The 19,353-nt window shown below is 35.8% G+C and overlaps 2 protein-coding genes across 4 annotated transcripts in view; one reads left to right on the forward strand and one right to left on the reverse strand.

The window, feature by feature from the left end:
* The window catches only part of LOC127446274 (cyclin-dependent kinase 15-like), a 72,061-nt gene extending 56,364 nt beyond the window's left edge, over window positions 1–15,697 (reverse strand). The window contains exons 1-2 of the mRNA XM_051707050.1: window positions 15,462–15,697; window positions 4,312–4,343 (exon numbers count right to left, since the gene is read on the reverse strand). Coding sequence (XP_051563010.1) covers window positions 4,312–4,343; window positions 15,462–15,507 — 78 coding nt within the window. The 5' untranslated portion in view covers window positions 15,508–15,697. The remainder of the gene's footprint in view (window positions 1–4,311; window positions 4,344–15,461) is intronic.
* Window positions 15,698–17,208: 1,511 nt separating this feature from the next.
* The window catches only part of LOC127446263 (alsin-like), a 42,861-nt gene continuing 40,716 nt past the window's right edge, over window positions 17,209–19,353 (forward strand). For 2 of the 3 annotated variants that reach the window (XM_051707028.1, XM_051707030.1), the window contains exons 1-3: window positions 17,209–17,361; window positions 18,210–18,280; window positions 18,399–18,547. In XM_051707028.1, the coding sequence (XP_051562988.1) occupies window positions 18,264–18,280; window positions 18,399–18,547 (166 nt within the window). In that variant the 5' untranslated portion in view covers window positions 17,209–17,361; window positions 18,210–18,263. Of the gene's footprint in view, window positions 17,491–18,209; window positions 18,281–18,398; window positions 18,548–19,353 lie in introns of all 3 variants that reach the window. The other variant, XM_051707029.1, reaches the window with a different exon arrangement.

Raw genomic sequence — 19,353 nt, forward strand, 5'->3', positions numbered from 1 at the left:
TAGAGGAGAGAGATGATGACGACACTTTCTCAGAAATATTACAATGTGAAACAGATTAATGATAAATGTTTTGGTAGAACTGATGAAGTAAGAGATTCTTGGTATCAGCAGTTAAAATACAACAAATGGTAAGATTTGATGAATTGAGCAAAAGAACAAGATTCAGACTGAAGAAAATTTTAACACAACAGAGAAGAGAAAAGGCACTAGATAAAGGCTTAATTAAATTATGATGGAATCACAAAGGGTGTGTTATTTATCCTGCTTTGTCCTGTCCTTTCTTTTTCTTTTCCCTTTTCTTTTGTCTCTTGCTATGGAGAGCTTAAAGATAGTAACAATAAATATTATTGGAGGAAGTGATGGTAGAAAAAGGGCAGTTTTGTACGAGTATATCAAAAACAAAGAGATGAATATCATTTCTCTACAGGAAACACACAGTGATATAGTTAATGAAACAGACTGGAAAATAGAATGGGAAGGTCAAATATTTTTAAGCCATGGTTCTAATAATAGTGGAGGTGTGGCAATTTTATTTTCAAACAAACTTAACATGAATCTTATATCTTCTTCTGAGATAGAAAAGGGAAGAAAATGTTTTGCTCAAGTGGACTTAATGGGTTTTCCATTTATTTTTGTCAATGTCTATGCTCCAACTAATGGCGTGGAAAGGATAAGGCTGTTTACATAATTACATAGTGCTTCAGAAACATTTGATAAAAACACATGTCTGGTCTTACATGGAGATTGGTATTGCACTTTGGATTTTGTTTTAGATAGAAATGGAGAAGAACCTTACCCAACCTCTGCTAATGAACTAAATAATATCATTAGAAAATTTGATTTGTGTGGCATATGGAGAGTCAAACACCCAACAGTTAAGCAGAACACTTGGGTTAAACCATCCAGAGATTATATTAGTACAGCTAGATTGGATCATTTTTATATTGGTAATGGAATAAGTAATATATTTTTAAGATAAGTAATAGGTTTTTCTGATCATCATTTGTGTATGGTAGAAATACGTTTAAAAATGTCCCAGCGCCCCAATTATTACTGGCATGTTAACGTTAAATTGTAGCAGGATGCTCTTTTTTGTGAGAAGTTTAATGTATTCTGGGTTAAGTGGAGAGAACAGAAATATGACTATGAAGATATTATGCAATGGTGAGATGTTAGAAAAGTTCAAATTACAATTTTTTGCCAAAACTGCACAGCACATACAAAAAGCATGGTTAAAATAATTGTTAAAGAGCTTGAGAGTGAAATTAAATAAATAGAAGGAAGGTTACTTGATGGAAATGCAGAAGTAGAAAAATTGGGAGAGAAAAGTAGGGCCTTAGCATCTCTCTTTCAGGAAAGGGCAAAGGGAGCATTAATTAGAGCCTGTTTCTCTTCTTTGAGAGATATGGATACTTCAAGCTCTTTTTTCTTTGATTTGGAAAGAAGACAAGAAGAGCATAAATTAATGCTATACATTTAAAACAACCAAATGGCAGTTTGACTTCTAACCCAAAGGATATGAGGGATAATGCAATTGATTTTTATTCAGAATTGTTTGGGAATGGACAATGTGACACGAAATGTATGGAAAACCTACTGAAAGAGGAAAAAGCTTGAAGCTGACATTCAGTTGAAAGAAATGTCGGAAGCAGTCAAGCAACTTTTTACTGGCTGAATTTTTTGACTTCCTTGTGAGTTTTATAAGCATTTCTGGGACTTGTTAAAAGATGATATGTTTCAAGTCTTCAGCTCCTCTTTTAAAAACATGAACTGCCTACTAGTCGCAAAAGAGCTGTTCTCTAATTATTACCTAAGAAGTGGGACCTTGGACTTTTAAAGATTTGGAGACCTGTGGCAATTTTATGCAATGACTATCAAACATACTGTAAACCTAAAAGAACAATAATGTACAATTTATTTCTTGTGCCTGATGTCATTGACATAGCAAAAAGAGATGGTGAAAATGTTGGGTTGTTTTCAATCGATCAAGGGAAAGCTTTTGATCGCGTTGATCATTTGTATTTGTTTGAAACCCTTGATGCATTTGGCTTGGTGAGAATTTTATTTCATGAATTAAACTTTTATACTCTGGTGCATCTGCAATGTTAAAGGTAGGAGGTGGGCTTAGTTTGCCAGCTCATTTCCACAGAGGAATTAGACAAGGGTGTCCCCTGTAAGAACAATTGTACTCACTTGCTATAGAACCTTTACTCTCTCAGCTGGGGAAAAAAAAATCGAAAGTGTTTCGAATTGAAGAATGTGAAAATAAGCCCATTATATTTTCTGCTTATGCTGATGACATAACAGTTTTTATTAAAGGTGAGAATGTTGTTTTAGCTTTAAATGAAATTAAAAAAATTATGAAAAAGCATCCACGGCAAAAGTAAATTGGGAAAAAAAGTGAGGGGCACATTATATTGGACTGGCAAGGAAACACTTCACCAGTACTTCCTCGAGGAATTAAATGGAGTAAGGAGGGATTGAACATTTTTGGAGTCTATTTAGGAAATGATAAATATAGAGAGAAAAACTGGGAGGGCATTATAGAAAAAATGTGTGACCGGCTGTCTCGATGGTCTTGTGTGCTACCCCAGATGTCCTACAGGGGTAGAGTATTGGTCACAAACAACCTGGCAGCTTCGGCACTGTGGCACAAGATGAATGTTTTAAATGCTCCAGCAGATGTTGTTCAAGAACTATAGAAGAAGCTGACTGATTGTATTTTTATTTATTTTTTGGTCAGGACAACTCTGGAAAAAATCTGCTGTGCATTTTTTTTTTACTTATTAGTGAAGGAGGACAAGGTTTAATGTACATTCAAAGTAGAATCAAAACTTTCAGGCTGTAAGCAGCACAAAAATTGCTATATTCCGAAAAACTTTGTTGGGCCGATACAGCTTGTGCACTGTTATGAAAAATTGATATTTTTAAATATGATTTACATCTCTTTTTAATCAATCTTGTAAACATGGACTTGAAAGACACATCATCTTTTTACCAGTCAGTTTTAAGAGCATGGACATCAGTTTTTTAAATGAAGAGAGACAAGGAATGAACCACTTTTTAAAAACCCGCTATTACAAGTGCCAGTACTGGAGCAAAGGAGTTTGCAGATTGTAATGGGAAGAGCAAGGTGTACAAAAGTAGCTGACCTGAAGAATGAGGATAATTGGAAAAGCCCTGAAGAAATGTGTGAGCTGACAGGCATTAGGTCTGTCAGATTCAAGAAGAAGGTATAGTAGTTGAATTATTTCTTCTCTGCCCTCTGTTTACCGGCAAAGTTCAAGTGCATTAGAATTAGGTGAATGGGATGCGGGACATTATGGCATTTTTCCAAAACTACAGGTTTTGGCAGTGATTGAAGAGCAGTCAGAAGAGACATCGATCCTTAGTTTCAAGACTCTAGAGTTGGAAAATGTTGAAGAGGCTTCCAAAAAGCTCTGTATATAACATTTGTAAAAGTCTCTCACCAATCCACATTAAAAGACTGTTGAGAAACAAAGTGGTCAGACTAGCTTGGGCAAGACTCATCTTCTAAAAGGTGCTAGAGCACAGCGGATCAACAATGGAGAGTAGTACATTGGGCTATAGCTACTAACAGACACATGGTACACATTGACACAACAGTAGGGGAAGAATGTACTTTTTGTAGTTCAGATGAATCTGTTGACCATTTGTTTCTATGTTGTTTTAGGCTAAGTAAATTGCTCTGTATTTTAGAAAGGTGGATAGGAAATATTGGAGGAGTTTTTAATGAAAAGATTTTTATTTTTGGGCCCAAGTATGTTGCCTCAGAAAGACAACGTATTTCTCTGATTACATTTTTAATAGGAGAAATTAAGATGGCAACATGGGTAACAAGGAAAAAGAAACTTGGAGGGGAGTCTACTGTTGATCCTGAACTGACACTAAGATCTCTTGTAACCGCAAGAATTAAAGCAGAGTTTGCATAATTTAAATTGACAAACAATTTGGTTGTTTTCAGTGAAACTTGGGGCTTGGGCGAAGTTTTATGTAAAATTGATCATGAAGATAATTTGGTCGTAAATTTGTGATGTTTTTATTTTTTTGGTATTTTATATATTTGGAATATTAAACATATGATGGTATTAAAAAGGTAATTATGGAATAATTTAATTTGTTAAATAAAGATGTGTGAAAAGTCTCTCTCTCTGTCTCTCTCTCAAAGTAGAAGGTATCCTGCATTCTCTCTCTTCTGCCTCCAGCTGTCATCTGTGCTCCCTCTGTGGGTGGAGAGATGTTTGCTTGTGCTCATAGCATTTTGTGTAGTGTCATTTTAAATGTTCTTACCTCCTCATAGCCCAGATTTCGTTGCTTCAACCCTGTGAAAATATAAAAGACAAGAGTTTACATTGATCACACCACTTAAAATACTTCAACCCATACTACTGTCTGCAGTACACACTGTACACATCATATGTGATAAATGGTGGCTGTTTGTAATGGTTTTATAATGACATTTAAAGACACTCAAATATGAACTGCGCCTAAGAGCAGTGACATGAAAAATGATAACAATCAATATTCCATCCGATGAGTGTGTGCATCTGTGAGTGTGTGTGACTGCATGCATTTATCACATCGGATAAATGCATGTATGAGCAGGGTTGGGAGGGTTACTTCTGAAATGTATTCCACTACAGATTACAGAATAAATGCTGTAAAATGTAATTTGTAAGGTCAGTAACGTATTCTAAATACTTTGGATTACTTCTTCAGCACTGGTAGATTTTTTCACTTGTTTTGACTATAAAAACTCTTCCAGTACAGTAAGACAAAATACACATGTTAAAAATACATTCTCTGAAAAACCTAAATATTTATGCAGTGTTGTTTCTAAAACAAGATAAATCAAATGTATCTTGTTTTAAGATTTTTAGATATTTTTACAGGAAAACAATAAAAAACAATTATGATCAAGAATAAGATTTTTGCCCTAATATCAAAGGTCTTACAAGAAAAAAAGAAATTATGATCTAAGATGAATTTTCTTGATAAAAAATATGATCGTGCCTGGTAACGTGCATGTAAAATGGCTAGAAATAGCATTTTAGCTGAGCGTAAAGCTGACAATTTACACAAGGTTTATTTCTGTTTCTTCTGCTCCAAACTTACTTCAAACTTACTTCTCTGTCTGCTCGTATGAATGTAACACATCATAAGAAAGTGTTTCACCGCTGTTCAAATGCTCTTTGGATCGCATCATTTATATGTATAAATGTTTTCCATCTGCAAGGACTAAATATTAAATGAAACAAATGACAATAAAATGCAAAGTAATCTCTTCAGTAATCAAAATACTTTTTGAATGTAACTGTATTCTAATTACCAATGATTTAAATTGTAACTGTAGTGGAATACAGTTACTTATATTTTGTATTTTAAATACGTAATCCCATTACATGTATTTCATTACTCCCCAACACTGTGTACATGTAATTGTGTGTTTCTGAAATGAATGGAGAATTAATTCTATTTAAATTCCTGATAGTTAATAATATGTCATTTTTTAGTATATATTACCAATAAACATGATATCATACAATATATGGGGTATTTCCAGAAACATTTGATGATATTAAAGGATTAGTTCACTCAGAAATGTGGTTCCATCCAAACCTGTATGACCATAAGTAAATGATGACAGAATTTCATATTTGGTTGAACTATTCCTTTAATAATCAATGTTTGAAATGCCACCTATAGAAATTTATATTCAATTTATATATACACCATGATCCAAATTATTATGCAAGTAACGTATCAGTAGGATTTCATTCAAATAAACACTCAGGTTTTAATTTTTCAAAGAAAGAGTTCGTTTGTTTTATTTCTCATATGTTTTAAGATAACTGGTATCAATCTCAGACAGGTTAGTTTATTAGTTTGCCAGGTGATCTTAGTCAAAGAGAAACCTACTTAAAGAGGTTGTTCCACATTATTAAGCAAGTCACAGTTCTCATGAAATATGGGGAGGAAGAAAGATCTTTCTGAAGATGAAAAGAGTGAAATAGTGCAATGTCTTGCAAAAGGCATGAAAACAATTAATATATTGCGAAAACTGAATAGAGATCATCGAACATGTCAAAAGATCTTTGAGTGATTCACAGCACAAAAGAATTCGATCGGATAAAGGCTTATTAAGGTTTCTGTCAGACAAATTAATGTTATTAAAAGGGCAGCTATAAAAAAGCCACTGTTGAGCAGCAAACAGGCATTTGAAGCTGCTGGTGTCTCTGGAGTCCCAAGAACCTCTCGATGCAGGATCCTTCAGAGGCTGGCAGTTGTGCATAAAGCTACATTTCAGCCACCCCTAACCAAAGCTCACAAAGAGAAATGTTTGCAGTGGGCTCAGAATTACATGAAGACCAATTTTCAAACAGTTTTATTCACTGACGAATGCTGTGCTACACTGGATGGTCCAGATGGATGGAGTTCTGGATGGTTGGTGAATGGCCACCCTGTTCCAACAAGACTGAGACGTCAACAAGGAGGTGGTGGAGTGATGATTTGGGCTGGAATATTGGTAAGTGAGATGGTAGGTCCCTTTAGGGTCCCTGACAGTGTCAAAATGACCTCTGCAAGATATGTAGAGTTCCTAACAGACCATTTTCTGCTATGGTATAAAAAGAAGAATTGTGCCTTCCAAAATAAAATGATTTTCATGCAGGGCAACGCACCATCCCATGCTGCAAAAAACACCATTGTCTCCTTGATTGCTATGGGCATAAAAAGAGAAAAAAAATCATGGTGTGGCCACCATCATCCCCTGACCTCAATCTTATTGAGAACCTGTGGAGCATCCTTAAAAGGAAGATCTATGAGGGTGAACAGCTGTATATCTCCAGACAACAGCTCTGGGAGGCAATACTGGCATCCTCAAATGAAATACTGGCAGAAACTATACATGGACTTACAAGTTCAATGGATGAGAGAGTTGTTGAAGTCATCTCAAAGAAGGGCTCATATATTAATATGTAACTTGAACTGTAAATAGGTTTTTTGTTTTAAATCGTGTTTATTTTTTGAAAAATGATCTGTCCATGCAACACGTATGACAGATTTCTGTTTTGAGTTCATTATAACCCATTGAAAGTTTTCAAAGTGCATTCTGCATAATTATTTGGAACAACATATTTTGTGTTTTATTTTTTTCAAAATATCAATAAAGCTGTTGACATTATCAATTCTTTCACATGTAATAACATCCACATTGTAAAATAATTGTTGAGGATAAAATAAAATCCTTAATCATACTGACTGTTTCGGAAAAACAAACAAAAATGGCATGTGCATAATAATTTGGAACATGGTGTATTTCATTACATTCAATAGTGAAATAGTTACAGTCCTTGCTATTGCTTGTTACATAACAGTTGGTGCTATAAGAGGAGGGTTATTCTAATTCTAGAGAGTGATTCAAAGTGAGGAGGGCAAGTCACGCTCTGTGTTCAAGCTCCTGTCAAGAGAGGAGAGCAGGAGCAGGTGCTTGTGTACAGGGTGTCTTCACCCTTAATTTACAATTCAACAGTAAAGAAGAGCAAATACAACACTGAACAGGATCAGAAAAGACCCACTGATCACAGTCCAGTTGATAGGTGTTCTGTAAAAAAACCTGAAGCTATTAAAACATCCATTTGGTGTTATATAATTGATGAGTGTCACTTAGTGGTGGAGTGCATCTGCTATGTAATGTGTGAGTAGATACTGTATGTTCTGACACTAAGTCCAACTGAAATGAACTCGGTTCAGTGAAAAGATGCAGGAAATGTTAAAAATAACCTCGTCTTCATCGGGATAAGGGTCTGCCCTAAAACTGTCAAAAAACTTTTACCATGTCAATTTCCTATGTGAGGAAATTCTCTTTTTTTTCCCTTAAATTTTATCCCCTTTTTCTCCCAATTTGGAATGCCCAATTCCCACAACTTAGTAGGTCCTCATGGTGGTGCGGTTACTCACCTCAATCCAGGTGGTGGAGGACAAGTCTCAGTTGCCTCCAATTCTGAGATAGTCAATCTGCACATCTTATCACGTGGCTCGCTGTGCATGACACCGCGGAGACTCACAGCATGTGGAGGCTCATGCTACTCTCTGCGATCCACGAACAACTTACCACGCGCCCCATTGAGAGCGAGAACCCCTAATTGTGACCACGAGGAGGTTACCCCATGTGACTCTACCCTCCCTAGCAACCGGGTCAATTTGATTGCTTAGGAGACCTGGCTGGAGTCACTCAACACGCCCTGGATTCGAACTTGCAACTCCAGGGGTGGTAGTCAGCATCAATACTCGTTGAGCTACCCAGGCCCCGGGGAGATTCTCTTTTGAGAATTTTTTTTTTTTTTAAACACAATGAAAAAAATTACTAGTAAGATTTACTTACAAATTTTTGCACACAGTAAATCTTAGTGGTATAAAAATTAAGTAAAATCTACTTAACTTCATAACATAATATTGATAAAAGTGAGTAAAATTAAATGAAACATTTTAGTAAATACACCCTGATAGCACATGTGCATTAACCAGACATCTATTTGATGCATGTATTTACATCTGGAAGACGCATTTGTTTTTACGTTGTTTGCTCATCTGTAATACGTCTAAAAGACATTTCCTTGTACTGTATGTCAATAAGTATGTCTCAGATGTCAATAAGACATTCAGCAGATGTCTTTGAGATGTTAATGATTTAGAATGTTTGTAAATCTGATCTTAAGATGTTTATCAGATGTTAATTAGATTATGATGCTGTCCAGATGAAAAGATTTAAAACAGACATCTCAGAGATGTATGTGTGCTATATTTTACTTACAAATATGATATACATGGTACTTAGTAAACTTAGTAAAATTTAAATGAATATATTACTAGAACATGTTATGTTTTTTACTGTCCTTGCAAACACATGTTTAATTATGTACCACCTGACATATGGAGGCTGCCAACAGGGAAGCTTAATGCTATGTAGTCTATGAGACAACATAATCTTGCATTACATTACTTGTTTTATTTACCACTTCAATTTATTAAAATTAGCAAATAAATATGAAAAGGTTTTCTACTTTAGGATTGATACATTATGACACATTGTAAAGATAACAAACATTCATAATATTTCCTTATAAGCTAGAGCATTAAATAGTACATGTTTGAATGTTGAATGTACTTAATATTTTCAAGTTCATGCTTAAACTAACTTATTCAATGTAGAAAGTGCTTAATCTTTTCTGCTTACTCCATCACAAAATAATTATTTCAGTGCAGAACTTTGGATTGTTCCAGATCTTACTGACTAAAAATTTTTGCTTGGCGAACTATAAATCGGGTGGAAAAAGTCCTATAGGCTTATGAAGAAAGAGGAACCAGATTCATATAGGGACTAACTATTATACATATATTATATAGTTAGTAACCTAACTAGCAACCACTTAGAACACCTTAACAACCACATAGCAATGTCCTGTCAATCACTGAGAGCATTGTGCAAGTGAGTTTTGCATGGGCAAGCATAACTCACATTTCACCAGAAAATGCAAATATTTTGTTAAATTAAATACGGATAATATTTAACAGCCAGGTGTTCTCATCAATTATTTTATTAATTGTTATTTCCTGGTATTCTGTCACAGGGCATACAATGTTTTTTTTTATTTTTTATTTCTATAAATGTTTTGAATATAGTCATAATAAATATTGTTTTTGAATTTCACATATTTTTGTACACATTTCACATATTTTTGATTCACATATTTTAAGATTCTTCCATTTCCTCTGATCAGGATGCTCAGACAAGATCAGTTTATGGGCTGTCTACACCAACGTGATCACACAAGAAACTGACATGTTGCTTTCAGATGTTCATGTACCCTGAAATCGACCCCATTCGGCCGAATTATTGACAAGTGCCATCCCCCATCAGATATTTTTGCTTTAATTCAATCGAGATCACCTTTCCCTCTGGTGTTACTAATAGCGCATTGTTCAAGAAATGGGTTTGTGTCCCGTTAAAAGCAGGAAGTAGTCGTGTTCACATAATTAAAGGTGAGTGCTATTCGTGGTTGCATTCTGAATTTAAATTTTTACTCCACTGACGGTTAGGTTAAGGGTTGGGTTTGGGTTAGGGGATAGAGTAAATAAAATATGCATTCCTGTTGACTGTATAAGATCATATACAGTTAAAAATACAACTCGCTTTTTGTGCCATCTTGTGGACATTTTACCCGCTAACTGGTCAAAACTTCCAGCTTCGAATTTCCAGTGGTTCGAATTTCAGTAAACACATACCGATTTCAGCTGAACTGTCGCTGAATTCACAGTGTGATCAGTCTGTCCACACAAAATGTGTTTCTGTGTTAAAAACAGATAGATGCATCCTAGTGCAACATAATGGAACAGCATGCAATGGTCTCGAGATGCTTTTTTCAAAGATGAACTATTCTGAAAAAATGCAGGGCTCATTGCGTGAGATGCTGAAAAGAAAAACAGCAAGATGCATCACAGTCGTCAAAGATGTCCGTCTAGTGAAAGTTTACATAGAAAAACAATTTAAAAACAATGCTGATGGACACAAGAATGTATCCAATGTTAATGGCCCCATAAGTGTTGATTCATCTGATCACATTGTGTCTTCAGCTGTTGACCAGTGATCTGTGCTGTTTGTTTGTGTGTGTTTCTGCTTCCCCCCAGAGCATTTCTTTCCTTCACTCTGTTTGTCTCTCCACTGCGCAGATATGTATGAGTCAGGGAGAAGGACAGACAGAGAGAGAGAGAGAGAGAGAGAGAGAGAGAGAGAGAGAGAGAGAGAGAGAGAGAGAGGCTCAAAGCGCTCATAACTCATGCTCAGATGCATAAGTGTTTGCACATTCTCTCTTTTCATCCATCTCTACCCTCCAACCCTGCACAAGTATATTTACTTATTTAATCAATCCCCTGATATTTCTCTACTTTATCACTACTTGACATCCTCTGTGCTGCATTCTGTTATATCCACTCAAACTCTCCATGATTCCCCCTTTCTCTCAGTTTCAGTTTTAAGCTTTATATATTTATAATGAAAAATATGTATAATGTATAAGTATGTGAACATTCATGTTACCAACGCATTTGGGGCTGTGCTGCATACAAAGAAAACATTGCAAAACAATGTACATAAAAAGAAAATACAAAAATGTATATAGTGTATAATCAACAAATAAAAGTAAAAGGGATAATGCTAAACAATAAAATCGAAGTTACGAAAAGGAAAAAGAAAATCCTACTAATAAAAATAATTAGAAAGCTCTCTTTCTCTCTTAAAGGTGTCATCTTTGACTTACACTGACACCTAGTGGTGTGGATGCAAAATCATTCAAAAGCAAAAGTTTTCAGTTGCCAATGCTATCATAGAAATTCCCAGTCAGCCATAATTAACTTAATTAATGAGTAAAGGGTCTAATAAAAGTGTGTTTACTGAAATTCAGTGAGTAGTATTCGGCTGGACATGTGATTCTAACATGGCAACTCCCATGAAGGGACCCTCTCCATGTTGAATAAAACAGCTTTTATAAGGTTACTGATATGACTGGAGTCTTCATCTTATGTGAGTGCTCATGATTTTATACATATGTTTCAAAATTACAATTAATTTCTTTAGGAGTTTTATTACTATGTGCACCTTTAACTCTCAAACATTATATCTCTCCCTTTCCTGCTGAATAGACCAGCTTAGACCAGTATGAAAATCTATGCTGGTCTTGGCTGATTTATGTTGATTAATACAGGTTCGGTGTTCATTTAGCTAGTCAGCCAGCATGGTCTTTGTGGTTAAATAAAGCTGGTCAAGACACACCGCAAAAAATGTTAACCTAAAAATGTGCTTCATGTGGTAACATCTAAATTATTGTTAATGTAAACTGGTTTGAAGTCAAAAAATATAAATTTTGTAGCATCACTGAATCAACCTAAATACATTAGGTTACACCAACAAAACTCATTTTAAGGGTTAGATTCAGGTAGCAAGAGCTCCATAACATAACAATGGCAGGTTACTACTTTTTACAGTGTAGTTAAGCTGGTTAATAAGCCTGATGGGGACACCAGCATCCACATAACATAAGCTGGTGAGCAGCTCTGCTGTTCTTTTCTGCAGTGTTGTGTCTCAGTGTGCATTTCCTGCTGATCAGTATTCTGGGAGCAGTGTGTACAGCATTTATTGCTATGTTTAGTGTGTTGCCAACAACTCATCACTCAAGTAATGGGCAAGTGTAGTTAGTGGTTGGTTGAGGAGCAAGTAGCTCGAATAAATTAGCCCTGCTAACCAAGTCATGTCAAAGGGTAGAGAGAGAGAGAGAGATGCAGTATTATTATTACTATTATTATTACTTGTTATTATAGAGAAATGTATGATATTCAGTTTTTTTAAAATGTTTATTTAATGCATTTTTGGATTTTAGAAATATTTGATGGATTTTTCATATGGTACCCCTGATCTCGCCAGACAGCAACCTGGCATCCCTGCTGGGAAATGTTGGGTTAGCCTATAGTATGCAAAGCGTTATGATAAGTGTGGGTGAGAAACAGATCAATATTTAAGTAATTTTTTTACTATTCACTTTCACATTCTTCTTCTTTTGTTTTTTGACAATTCACATTATTCATGCATATCACCACCTACTGGGCAGGAAGGAGAATTTATGGTAAAAAATGACTTAAATATTGTATTTTATTTCTTTCTCCCAATTTGGAATACCCAATTCCCAGTGTGCTCTAAGTCCTCGTGGTGGTGTAGTGACTTGCCTCAATCAGGGTGGCAGAGGACAAATCTCAGCTGCCTCTGCGTATGAGACTGTCAACCCGTGCATCTTATCATGTGGCTTGTTGAGCGTGTTACTGCAGAGATATTGCATGTGTGGGGGCTTTCTTATTCACACTTATCATATTGCTTCTAAAGACATGGGTTTAACCACTGGAGTCGTATGGATTGCTTTCACGCTGCCTTTATGTGCTTTTTGGAGCTTTAAAATGTTGGTACCCATTCACTTGCATTGTGAGGACCTACAGAGCAGATATATTCTTCTAAAAATCTTAATTTGTCTTCAGCAGAAGAAAAAAGTCATACACATCTGGGATGGAAAGAGGGTGAGTAAATGATGACAGAATTTTCATTTTTGGGTGAACTTTCCCTTTAAAGTGAGTCACTATCCCGTGCCATTGAATTGAAAAGATGTCTCCTTATGTGTTCTTCATAAAAGTGCAGACACATTTACCTTTGCACAGTGAAATTCCACAGGCAAAGAAGGCGTGGGCGAATGTTACACACATTCAAAACTTGTGTTTAAAATACTTGTAATGCAGCCTCTTTTTTATGCTACACTTACAGAAGTTAAAGAAACTTATGGTAAAAATTATTACCTGGCCCATTGTGAATATTCAATATAGCTATGCATGAAGCACTGCCCACAAAGGGGTCACTGCCAAACCAGGCAACTTCCTACTGGTCAACACTGCAAATTCACATGTCAGTGTTCACCAGATTTGAACTCCAAGTGACTGTATTTCTTCACAGTCGTGCATATTCCCATTGAGATGACTGTATTACACTTGTGGAATTTCACCTTGTAAAAGTAAAATGTGTCCACAACTTAAAGTAATTCATGCAGGTTTGGAACAATATGAGAATGAGTATATTATGTCAGAATTTATTATTATTATTATTATTATTATTATTATTATTATTATTATTATTATTTGGTGATCTATTCCTTTAACTGGATTGTTTCAAGTCAAAAATATTATTTACAGTAACATGTTACCTGTTGGAATCAACCTGACTACATCAGGTTACATAACAAAACACATTTTTGGGTCAGATCAGGTAACAATTAAAGGTTATCCATTTTTACAGTGTATGCTGGTCTTTTCAACAGATTTAATTAGGGAACTAACTGCAATGAAGCTAATTTCAGGCCAGTCAGCCCAGGAAACTCCGATAAAATGGTATTTTTCCAAAAAATGCAGGTTTTCTCACTGCTCACACAAGACATGGCTCTATTGGACAGTAATGGTGTACTGTCGTTAGGAAAACGTGCTTAAACACAGGTCCAAAAATACCCGCTGACAGGTTTACTACTAGTGCAAAACATTTAAATCAATGCCTTTTTAACACAAAACGTACAGTTTTCTTCACTCTTAGTCCTCCTACCCCTCAAGAGATGGACACTGATGCTGTTACAAGCTGATTTTTCCACACCTACAGGAACCTGAACTTCCCTCCCCCCAATGACAATAAATCAGCCTTCACAATCTCACTTCTGCCATGCAGTAAATCAGGGATAACATCTCTACTGTGTAGGTCATACTGTAGTCTTGTATCCACAGGCCAAACTGCTGGAGACTTGTTGACTTGGGCTGTTTATCTTCAATGGCACACCATAAAAAGGAGACTTGCGCTTAGCCACAACAACCTGTTTTTCATGTTGGATTTTTCGGTTGTTATGGTTTACCACAGCTTGGAAATTGTAGTTGTTGTCTAGAGGTGTTTAATTTAGTGATAAAGCACAAAATGAAACAGATTTCAGACAGGCTGGGGTGAATATAATAGGGCTGTGACTGTACAGTATGTTGCAATGTCTAAAATTACATTTTTTAAGGGCCAATGTTAACCCTCAGGAACTGATTTTCATGGACATTTTTACCTTTGTGTTGAATACTCCATTTTAATTTATGCATGGAAATTGTCGCTACAGTATCAAAACCCTTAAACTAGATATAGAATATTACTAAACATAACAAATGCTAGAAAACAGATATAAATCAAGGGAATTTACTTTGCATTTTAAATATCTGGGGCATTTTTGCCTGATGCCATGTTGCCACATGAAGTCTCAATTTACTACAAGCAACAGAGCATGTTTGACTACATACCTACAGATGCAACAAAGAATACAAATGCAAAGAATACAATCTAAATAGAGCCAATTGTTATTTTGCATTACTGAAAATGCAAATATAACCGCATAATTTGCAGTTGTAAATAAATGTGCATCTGAGTTGCAGGTGTTCAAAAGGGCAAAAATATCTCTTTTATCTCGATAACACACATCATTTAAGGGATAGTCCCATGTTGTTCTGAGTCTGTAAGACTTTCTTTCCTCTGTGGAACATAAAAGGAGATGTTAGGCAGAATGGTGGTCTCAGTCACCATTTACTTTCATTACATTTCTTTTCCCCTTCCAAACAATAAAGTGAATGGTGACTGATGCTCTCAGTCCCTAACATTCTATTTAACATTTTCTTTTGTGTTCCATGGAGGAAAGAAAGCCATACTTTTGATTTTGGAATAACATGAGAGTGAGTAAATTGATGAAAGAATTTTCATTTTTGGGTGAACTATCCCTTTAAGGAGAGATTTTGATGCTGGTTGTATAATGTATTATCTTATATAAAAGGTGAAATGCACTCACCGAGATGCTGGAAAGCCTCAGAGGCTGCATGCCAGAGGTTCTGCATGCTGTCTGCTCCTGATGGACCTTGTGTTGACACGGCGAGATGCTTTCACTGTGACCCAGACATTCTGAGACTGGATCTGGACCAGATCACCACCCCTATTTAGCATGACATCTTCATGCTTCAGGCAGCTTACGGCAGACAGTATACATACTGACACAAGTGACACCTCTGTCCTCCTACGATTACTTTGAGCTCTCCTCCTCCTCCTCTCTATCTCTCTCTCTCTCTCTCTCTTCCTCTCCTGCAGCTCCCACTAGCGCTTATGTGGTCACAGGCCAATCAGAGTTCTTCTGCAAACTACCACCCATTTGGCTAAAAAATAAAGAGGCAAAAGATTGCAGCCTGGTTTGTTTCGAAAGGCTGATGCATCTAGCCAGAAGGTGTGTGTGTATGTGTAAGAGAGACCAAGACAGAGTGGAAGAGTTTAAAGCATAAAGGATTTATTTTATTTATATTAGCTTTAAAGGAATAGTTCACCCAAAATTCTGTCATTACTCACTTTTAATACACAAAAAGAAAACTTTGAAGAATCTTCACAATGCTCTTTTCCACGCAATGACATTTAATAGTGACCATGTCTGTCCAGCTCTAAAAAAAAAGGGCCAAATTAAGAATCTAGGGGAAGATTTGAGAATAACGATTAAAATTTTGGTCTGTTCCTCACACAGTGCTACGGAGCTCCTAAAATGCGGGGGGTTCATGTTTCCATTGATCATGGTTAAAATAATGGGGGGTGGGTTGGCTTGTTTTGATTATTTGATTATACTACAAACGTTTGTAGTAAAACCATAATTACCACACAATTATGATTTTAACTACCATAGTTTTCATATTTCAGCTCTGTAGGTCCATACAATGCAAATTAATGGTGGCCAGAACTCTGAAGGTCCAAAAAGTATTTAAAGGCAGCATAAAAGTAATCCATACAACTCCAGTGGTTAAATCCATGTCTTCAGAAGTTATATGATAGGTGTTGGTGAGAAAAAAAGATCAATATTTAAGCCCTTTTTTATACTACAAATCTCCACCTATGACCAGCCTCGACCAGTAGATGGAGATATGCACGAAAAATGCGAATAGCTAAAAACACAAAATGAGAAGAATGTGGAAATAAAAGTGATAGTGGACATTTATAGTAAAAAGGTCTTAAATATTTATCTGGGTTTTTTTTTATCCACATTTATCATATAGCCTCTGGAGAAATGGATTTAAATACTGGAGTCATATGGATTACTTTTATGCTGCCTTAATATGCTTTTTGGTCCTTCAGAGTTCTAGCCACAATTCCCTTCGCTGTATGGACCTAAACAGCTGAGAAATTCTTAAAAATCTTCGTTTGTGTTCTGTAGAAGAACGAAAGTCATACACATCCGAGATGGCATGAGGGTGAGTAGAAGATGAGAGAATTTTCATTTTTGGGTGAACTATCCCTTTAAGAATTTGCCTTTAACCTGAATATTGGGATCGTGTCACATTCCATAGAATATCTATCGTGGTTAAAGCACTGTATCATCTAATTATTTTCATATTAAAAAAATATATATTAATAGACCTTCATAGACACCTAAACATCAAGCAACCATCTAATCTCACCTCTTTTCCTTGTAATTAGAAAAAGCGAAAGCGTAAATCACGGTTTCATTTGTCCTTCTTGTCTCTCCGTCCGCCTAAGCGTTCACAATACCATAACAACATCGCCGATAATCATAATCATCATCATTATGAGCTTCGCTGTGATGTCTCTCTGTTTATCTGCCTCATCACCTGCTCATCATCTCTCATCAAGTGTTTTAAAATCTGACAAGATTTATTGCGTTCTGTCTGTTTGAGAGGTTCATAATTTGAGATATTGGGGTAAGAATAAACGGAGCATCATTTATATCATTGAGAACGTTATTAATCCAGCTAATAAGACGAGAATTAGAGCTGTCATTGTCTTCAAGACGGTTTACTGTATTTTTCTGACCTTACAGTTCTGTTATTGTGAGTATCATTGATTCATTTTTTTATTTTTTTTTTAATTAGCTGTCGAGCTGAATGCTTCGTTATGTTGCATATTTGTCACATTTGTGCTCTGGTCTTATCATATATTTCTTTAGCATTAGACCAAATACTATCAGATTACATATCAATGAAATCAATTAGAATAGGGAATGTTATAAGCCATTAATAATGTTTTTTCTTGTTAGATGCATGGCATTTAAGCATGACCACCTAAAACAGGTGTTTTTTTGTTTTGTTTTTTACATTTATATATTAAGATCAGATTTGTTTTATCAAAATAACAAGTTATTAGACAGTCTCCCAGATCTTTCAAAGATTTTCTTATGTGTTTATCAGTGTGTGTGATTTCATCACTGCTCCACCTCACCTTTGGCCCTGATCAGTGTGTGTGTGTGTGTGTGTGTGTGTGTGTGTTTATAAAAAGTAAAACGTTTTTTTTAATTTTTTTATTTGCAATACTAGCTGCTAGAAATTAAACAGCTGCAATATGACAATTATAAATTAATAAAAACACTTGCTGGGAATTGATGACATACAAAGCGATACATTACTGATTTGTATGTCATAATTTTAACAAATCCTTATCTTTTTCAGCCAGATAGATAACTTTACCTGGGCTATAAGTTTATTTGCAACAACAATGTTCGATATACAGTAGGAATCATACATGAAATCATTTGTCAGCTGTTGTTTCACAGGTTAATCATCTACATTGGCAAAAGTACCAGCTGTGACATGGGGAATGTTTAGAGATGGAGAAACAGAAGAGGTGAGAGTGCATCTTCCCATTTGTGCACATGTATTTGCAGAAATGTAGAACAATGCAGCGTTTGTGTATTGATGGCCTCATGACTCCTGTAAATGTGTGTGTATCTGTGTGTTTCTAGTTCTGGTGAGGAGGACAGTTCTGGGGAGAGAGGTGTGCTCCATACGTGGAGAGGATATTCCTACAGCACCACACCAGATAGGGTGCTGCTTACCCGGCCGGTGCTCCAGGCTGCCCTCGGGGCCAGACATGGTGTTCTGCTTGTTGAGGGTAATACATTCATTATTCACAGTTGAACAAGAGATGAACTAGACTGGGCAATACAATAGGTGCAAAGCACTAATATTTCACAAGCCTTTTGTTTAAAGTCAATATGAAATCAGAATGGACCCTATTTACTTTTTTTATACACATTCCGGGTCTGAGGTCACCTAGGCCGTGTGGGGTATTAGTTAGTGTTAAGGCCTATTCGCACCAAGCTCATTTTTTCGGTGCAAATGTTCGCTCCGAACAAGCTTTCGAATAGGAACAATGCATTCCTATGGGGCTATTCCCACTGTCTTCGACAAATTGTCTGCTGACAATCTAAATGTTGTTGTTTTTTACAGAGAACAGTCAGATTTTTTTTTTCCGGACTGAGATGAAATGTGACTGATCAACGAGATATGAGCTCTTCCCGTCTCATGCACAAAAACACAGAATTCGATGCAAATATGCAGTAAATTTATAATAATATTAAAGTTGTAAACACATTCTTTCTTTTTTAGAATATATATGAAATGTGCTGTTACCTCATATTATGTAATATACCTGGTGTTTTGTCTTAATGTACATTTAATTTTTATTAATGTGCCTGTTATATTATCCAGGCATTGAAAATAGCAGTGAGGTTTGCCAATTCGTTTGGATTAGCTTGTAGTAAAATATTGCATAACAAGCAAAGTGTAGAAAAACGAATTGCAGAACCTCACTGCTAATTTTATTGCAAGGATAATATAACACAAAGTATTCCTGTAATTATGCTCTTTCTCACCACGCACAAGAAACCCCGAATTTAATGCAAATATGCAATAATT

Source organism: Myxocyprinus asiaticus, chromosome 9, assembly GCF_019703515.2.
Source record: "Myxocyprinus asiaticus isolate MX2 ecotype Aquarium Trade chromosome 9, UBuf_Myxa_2, whole genome shotgun sequence".
Taxonomy (NCBI): domain Eukaryota; kingdom Metazoa; phylum Chordata; class Actinopteri; order Cypriniformes; family Catostomidae; genus Myxocyprinus; species Myxocyprinus asiaticus.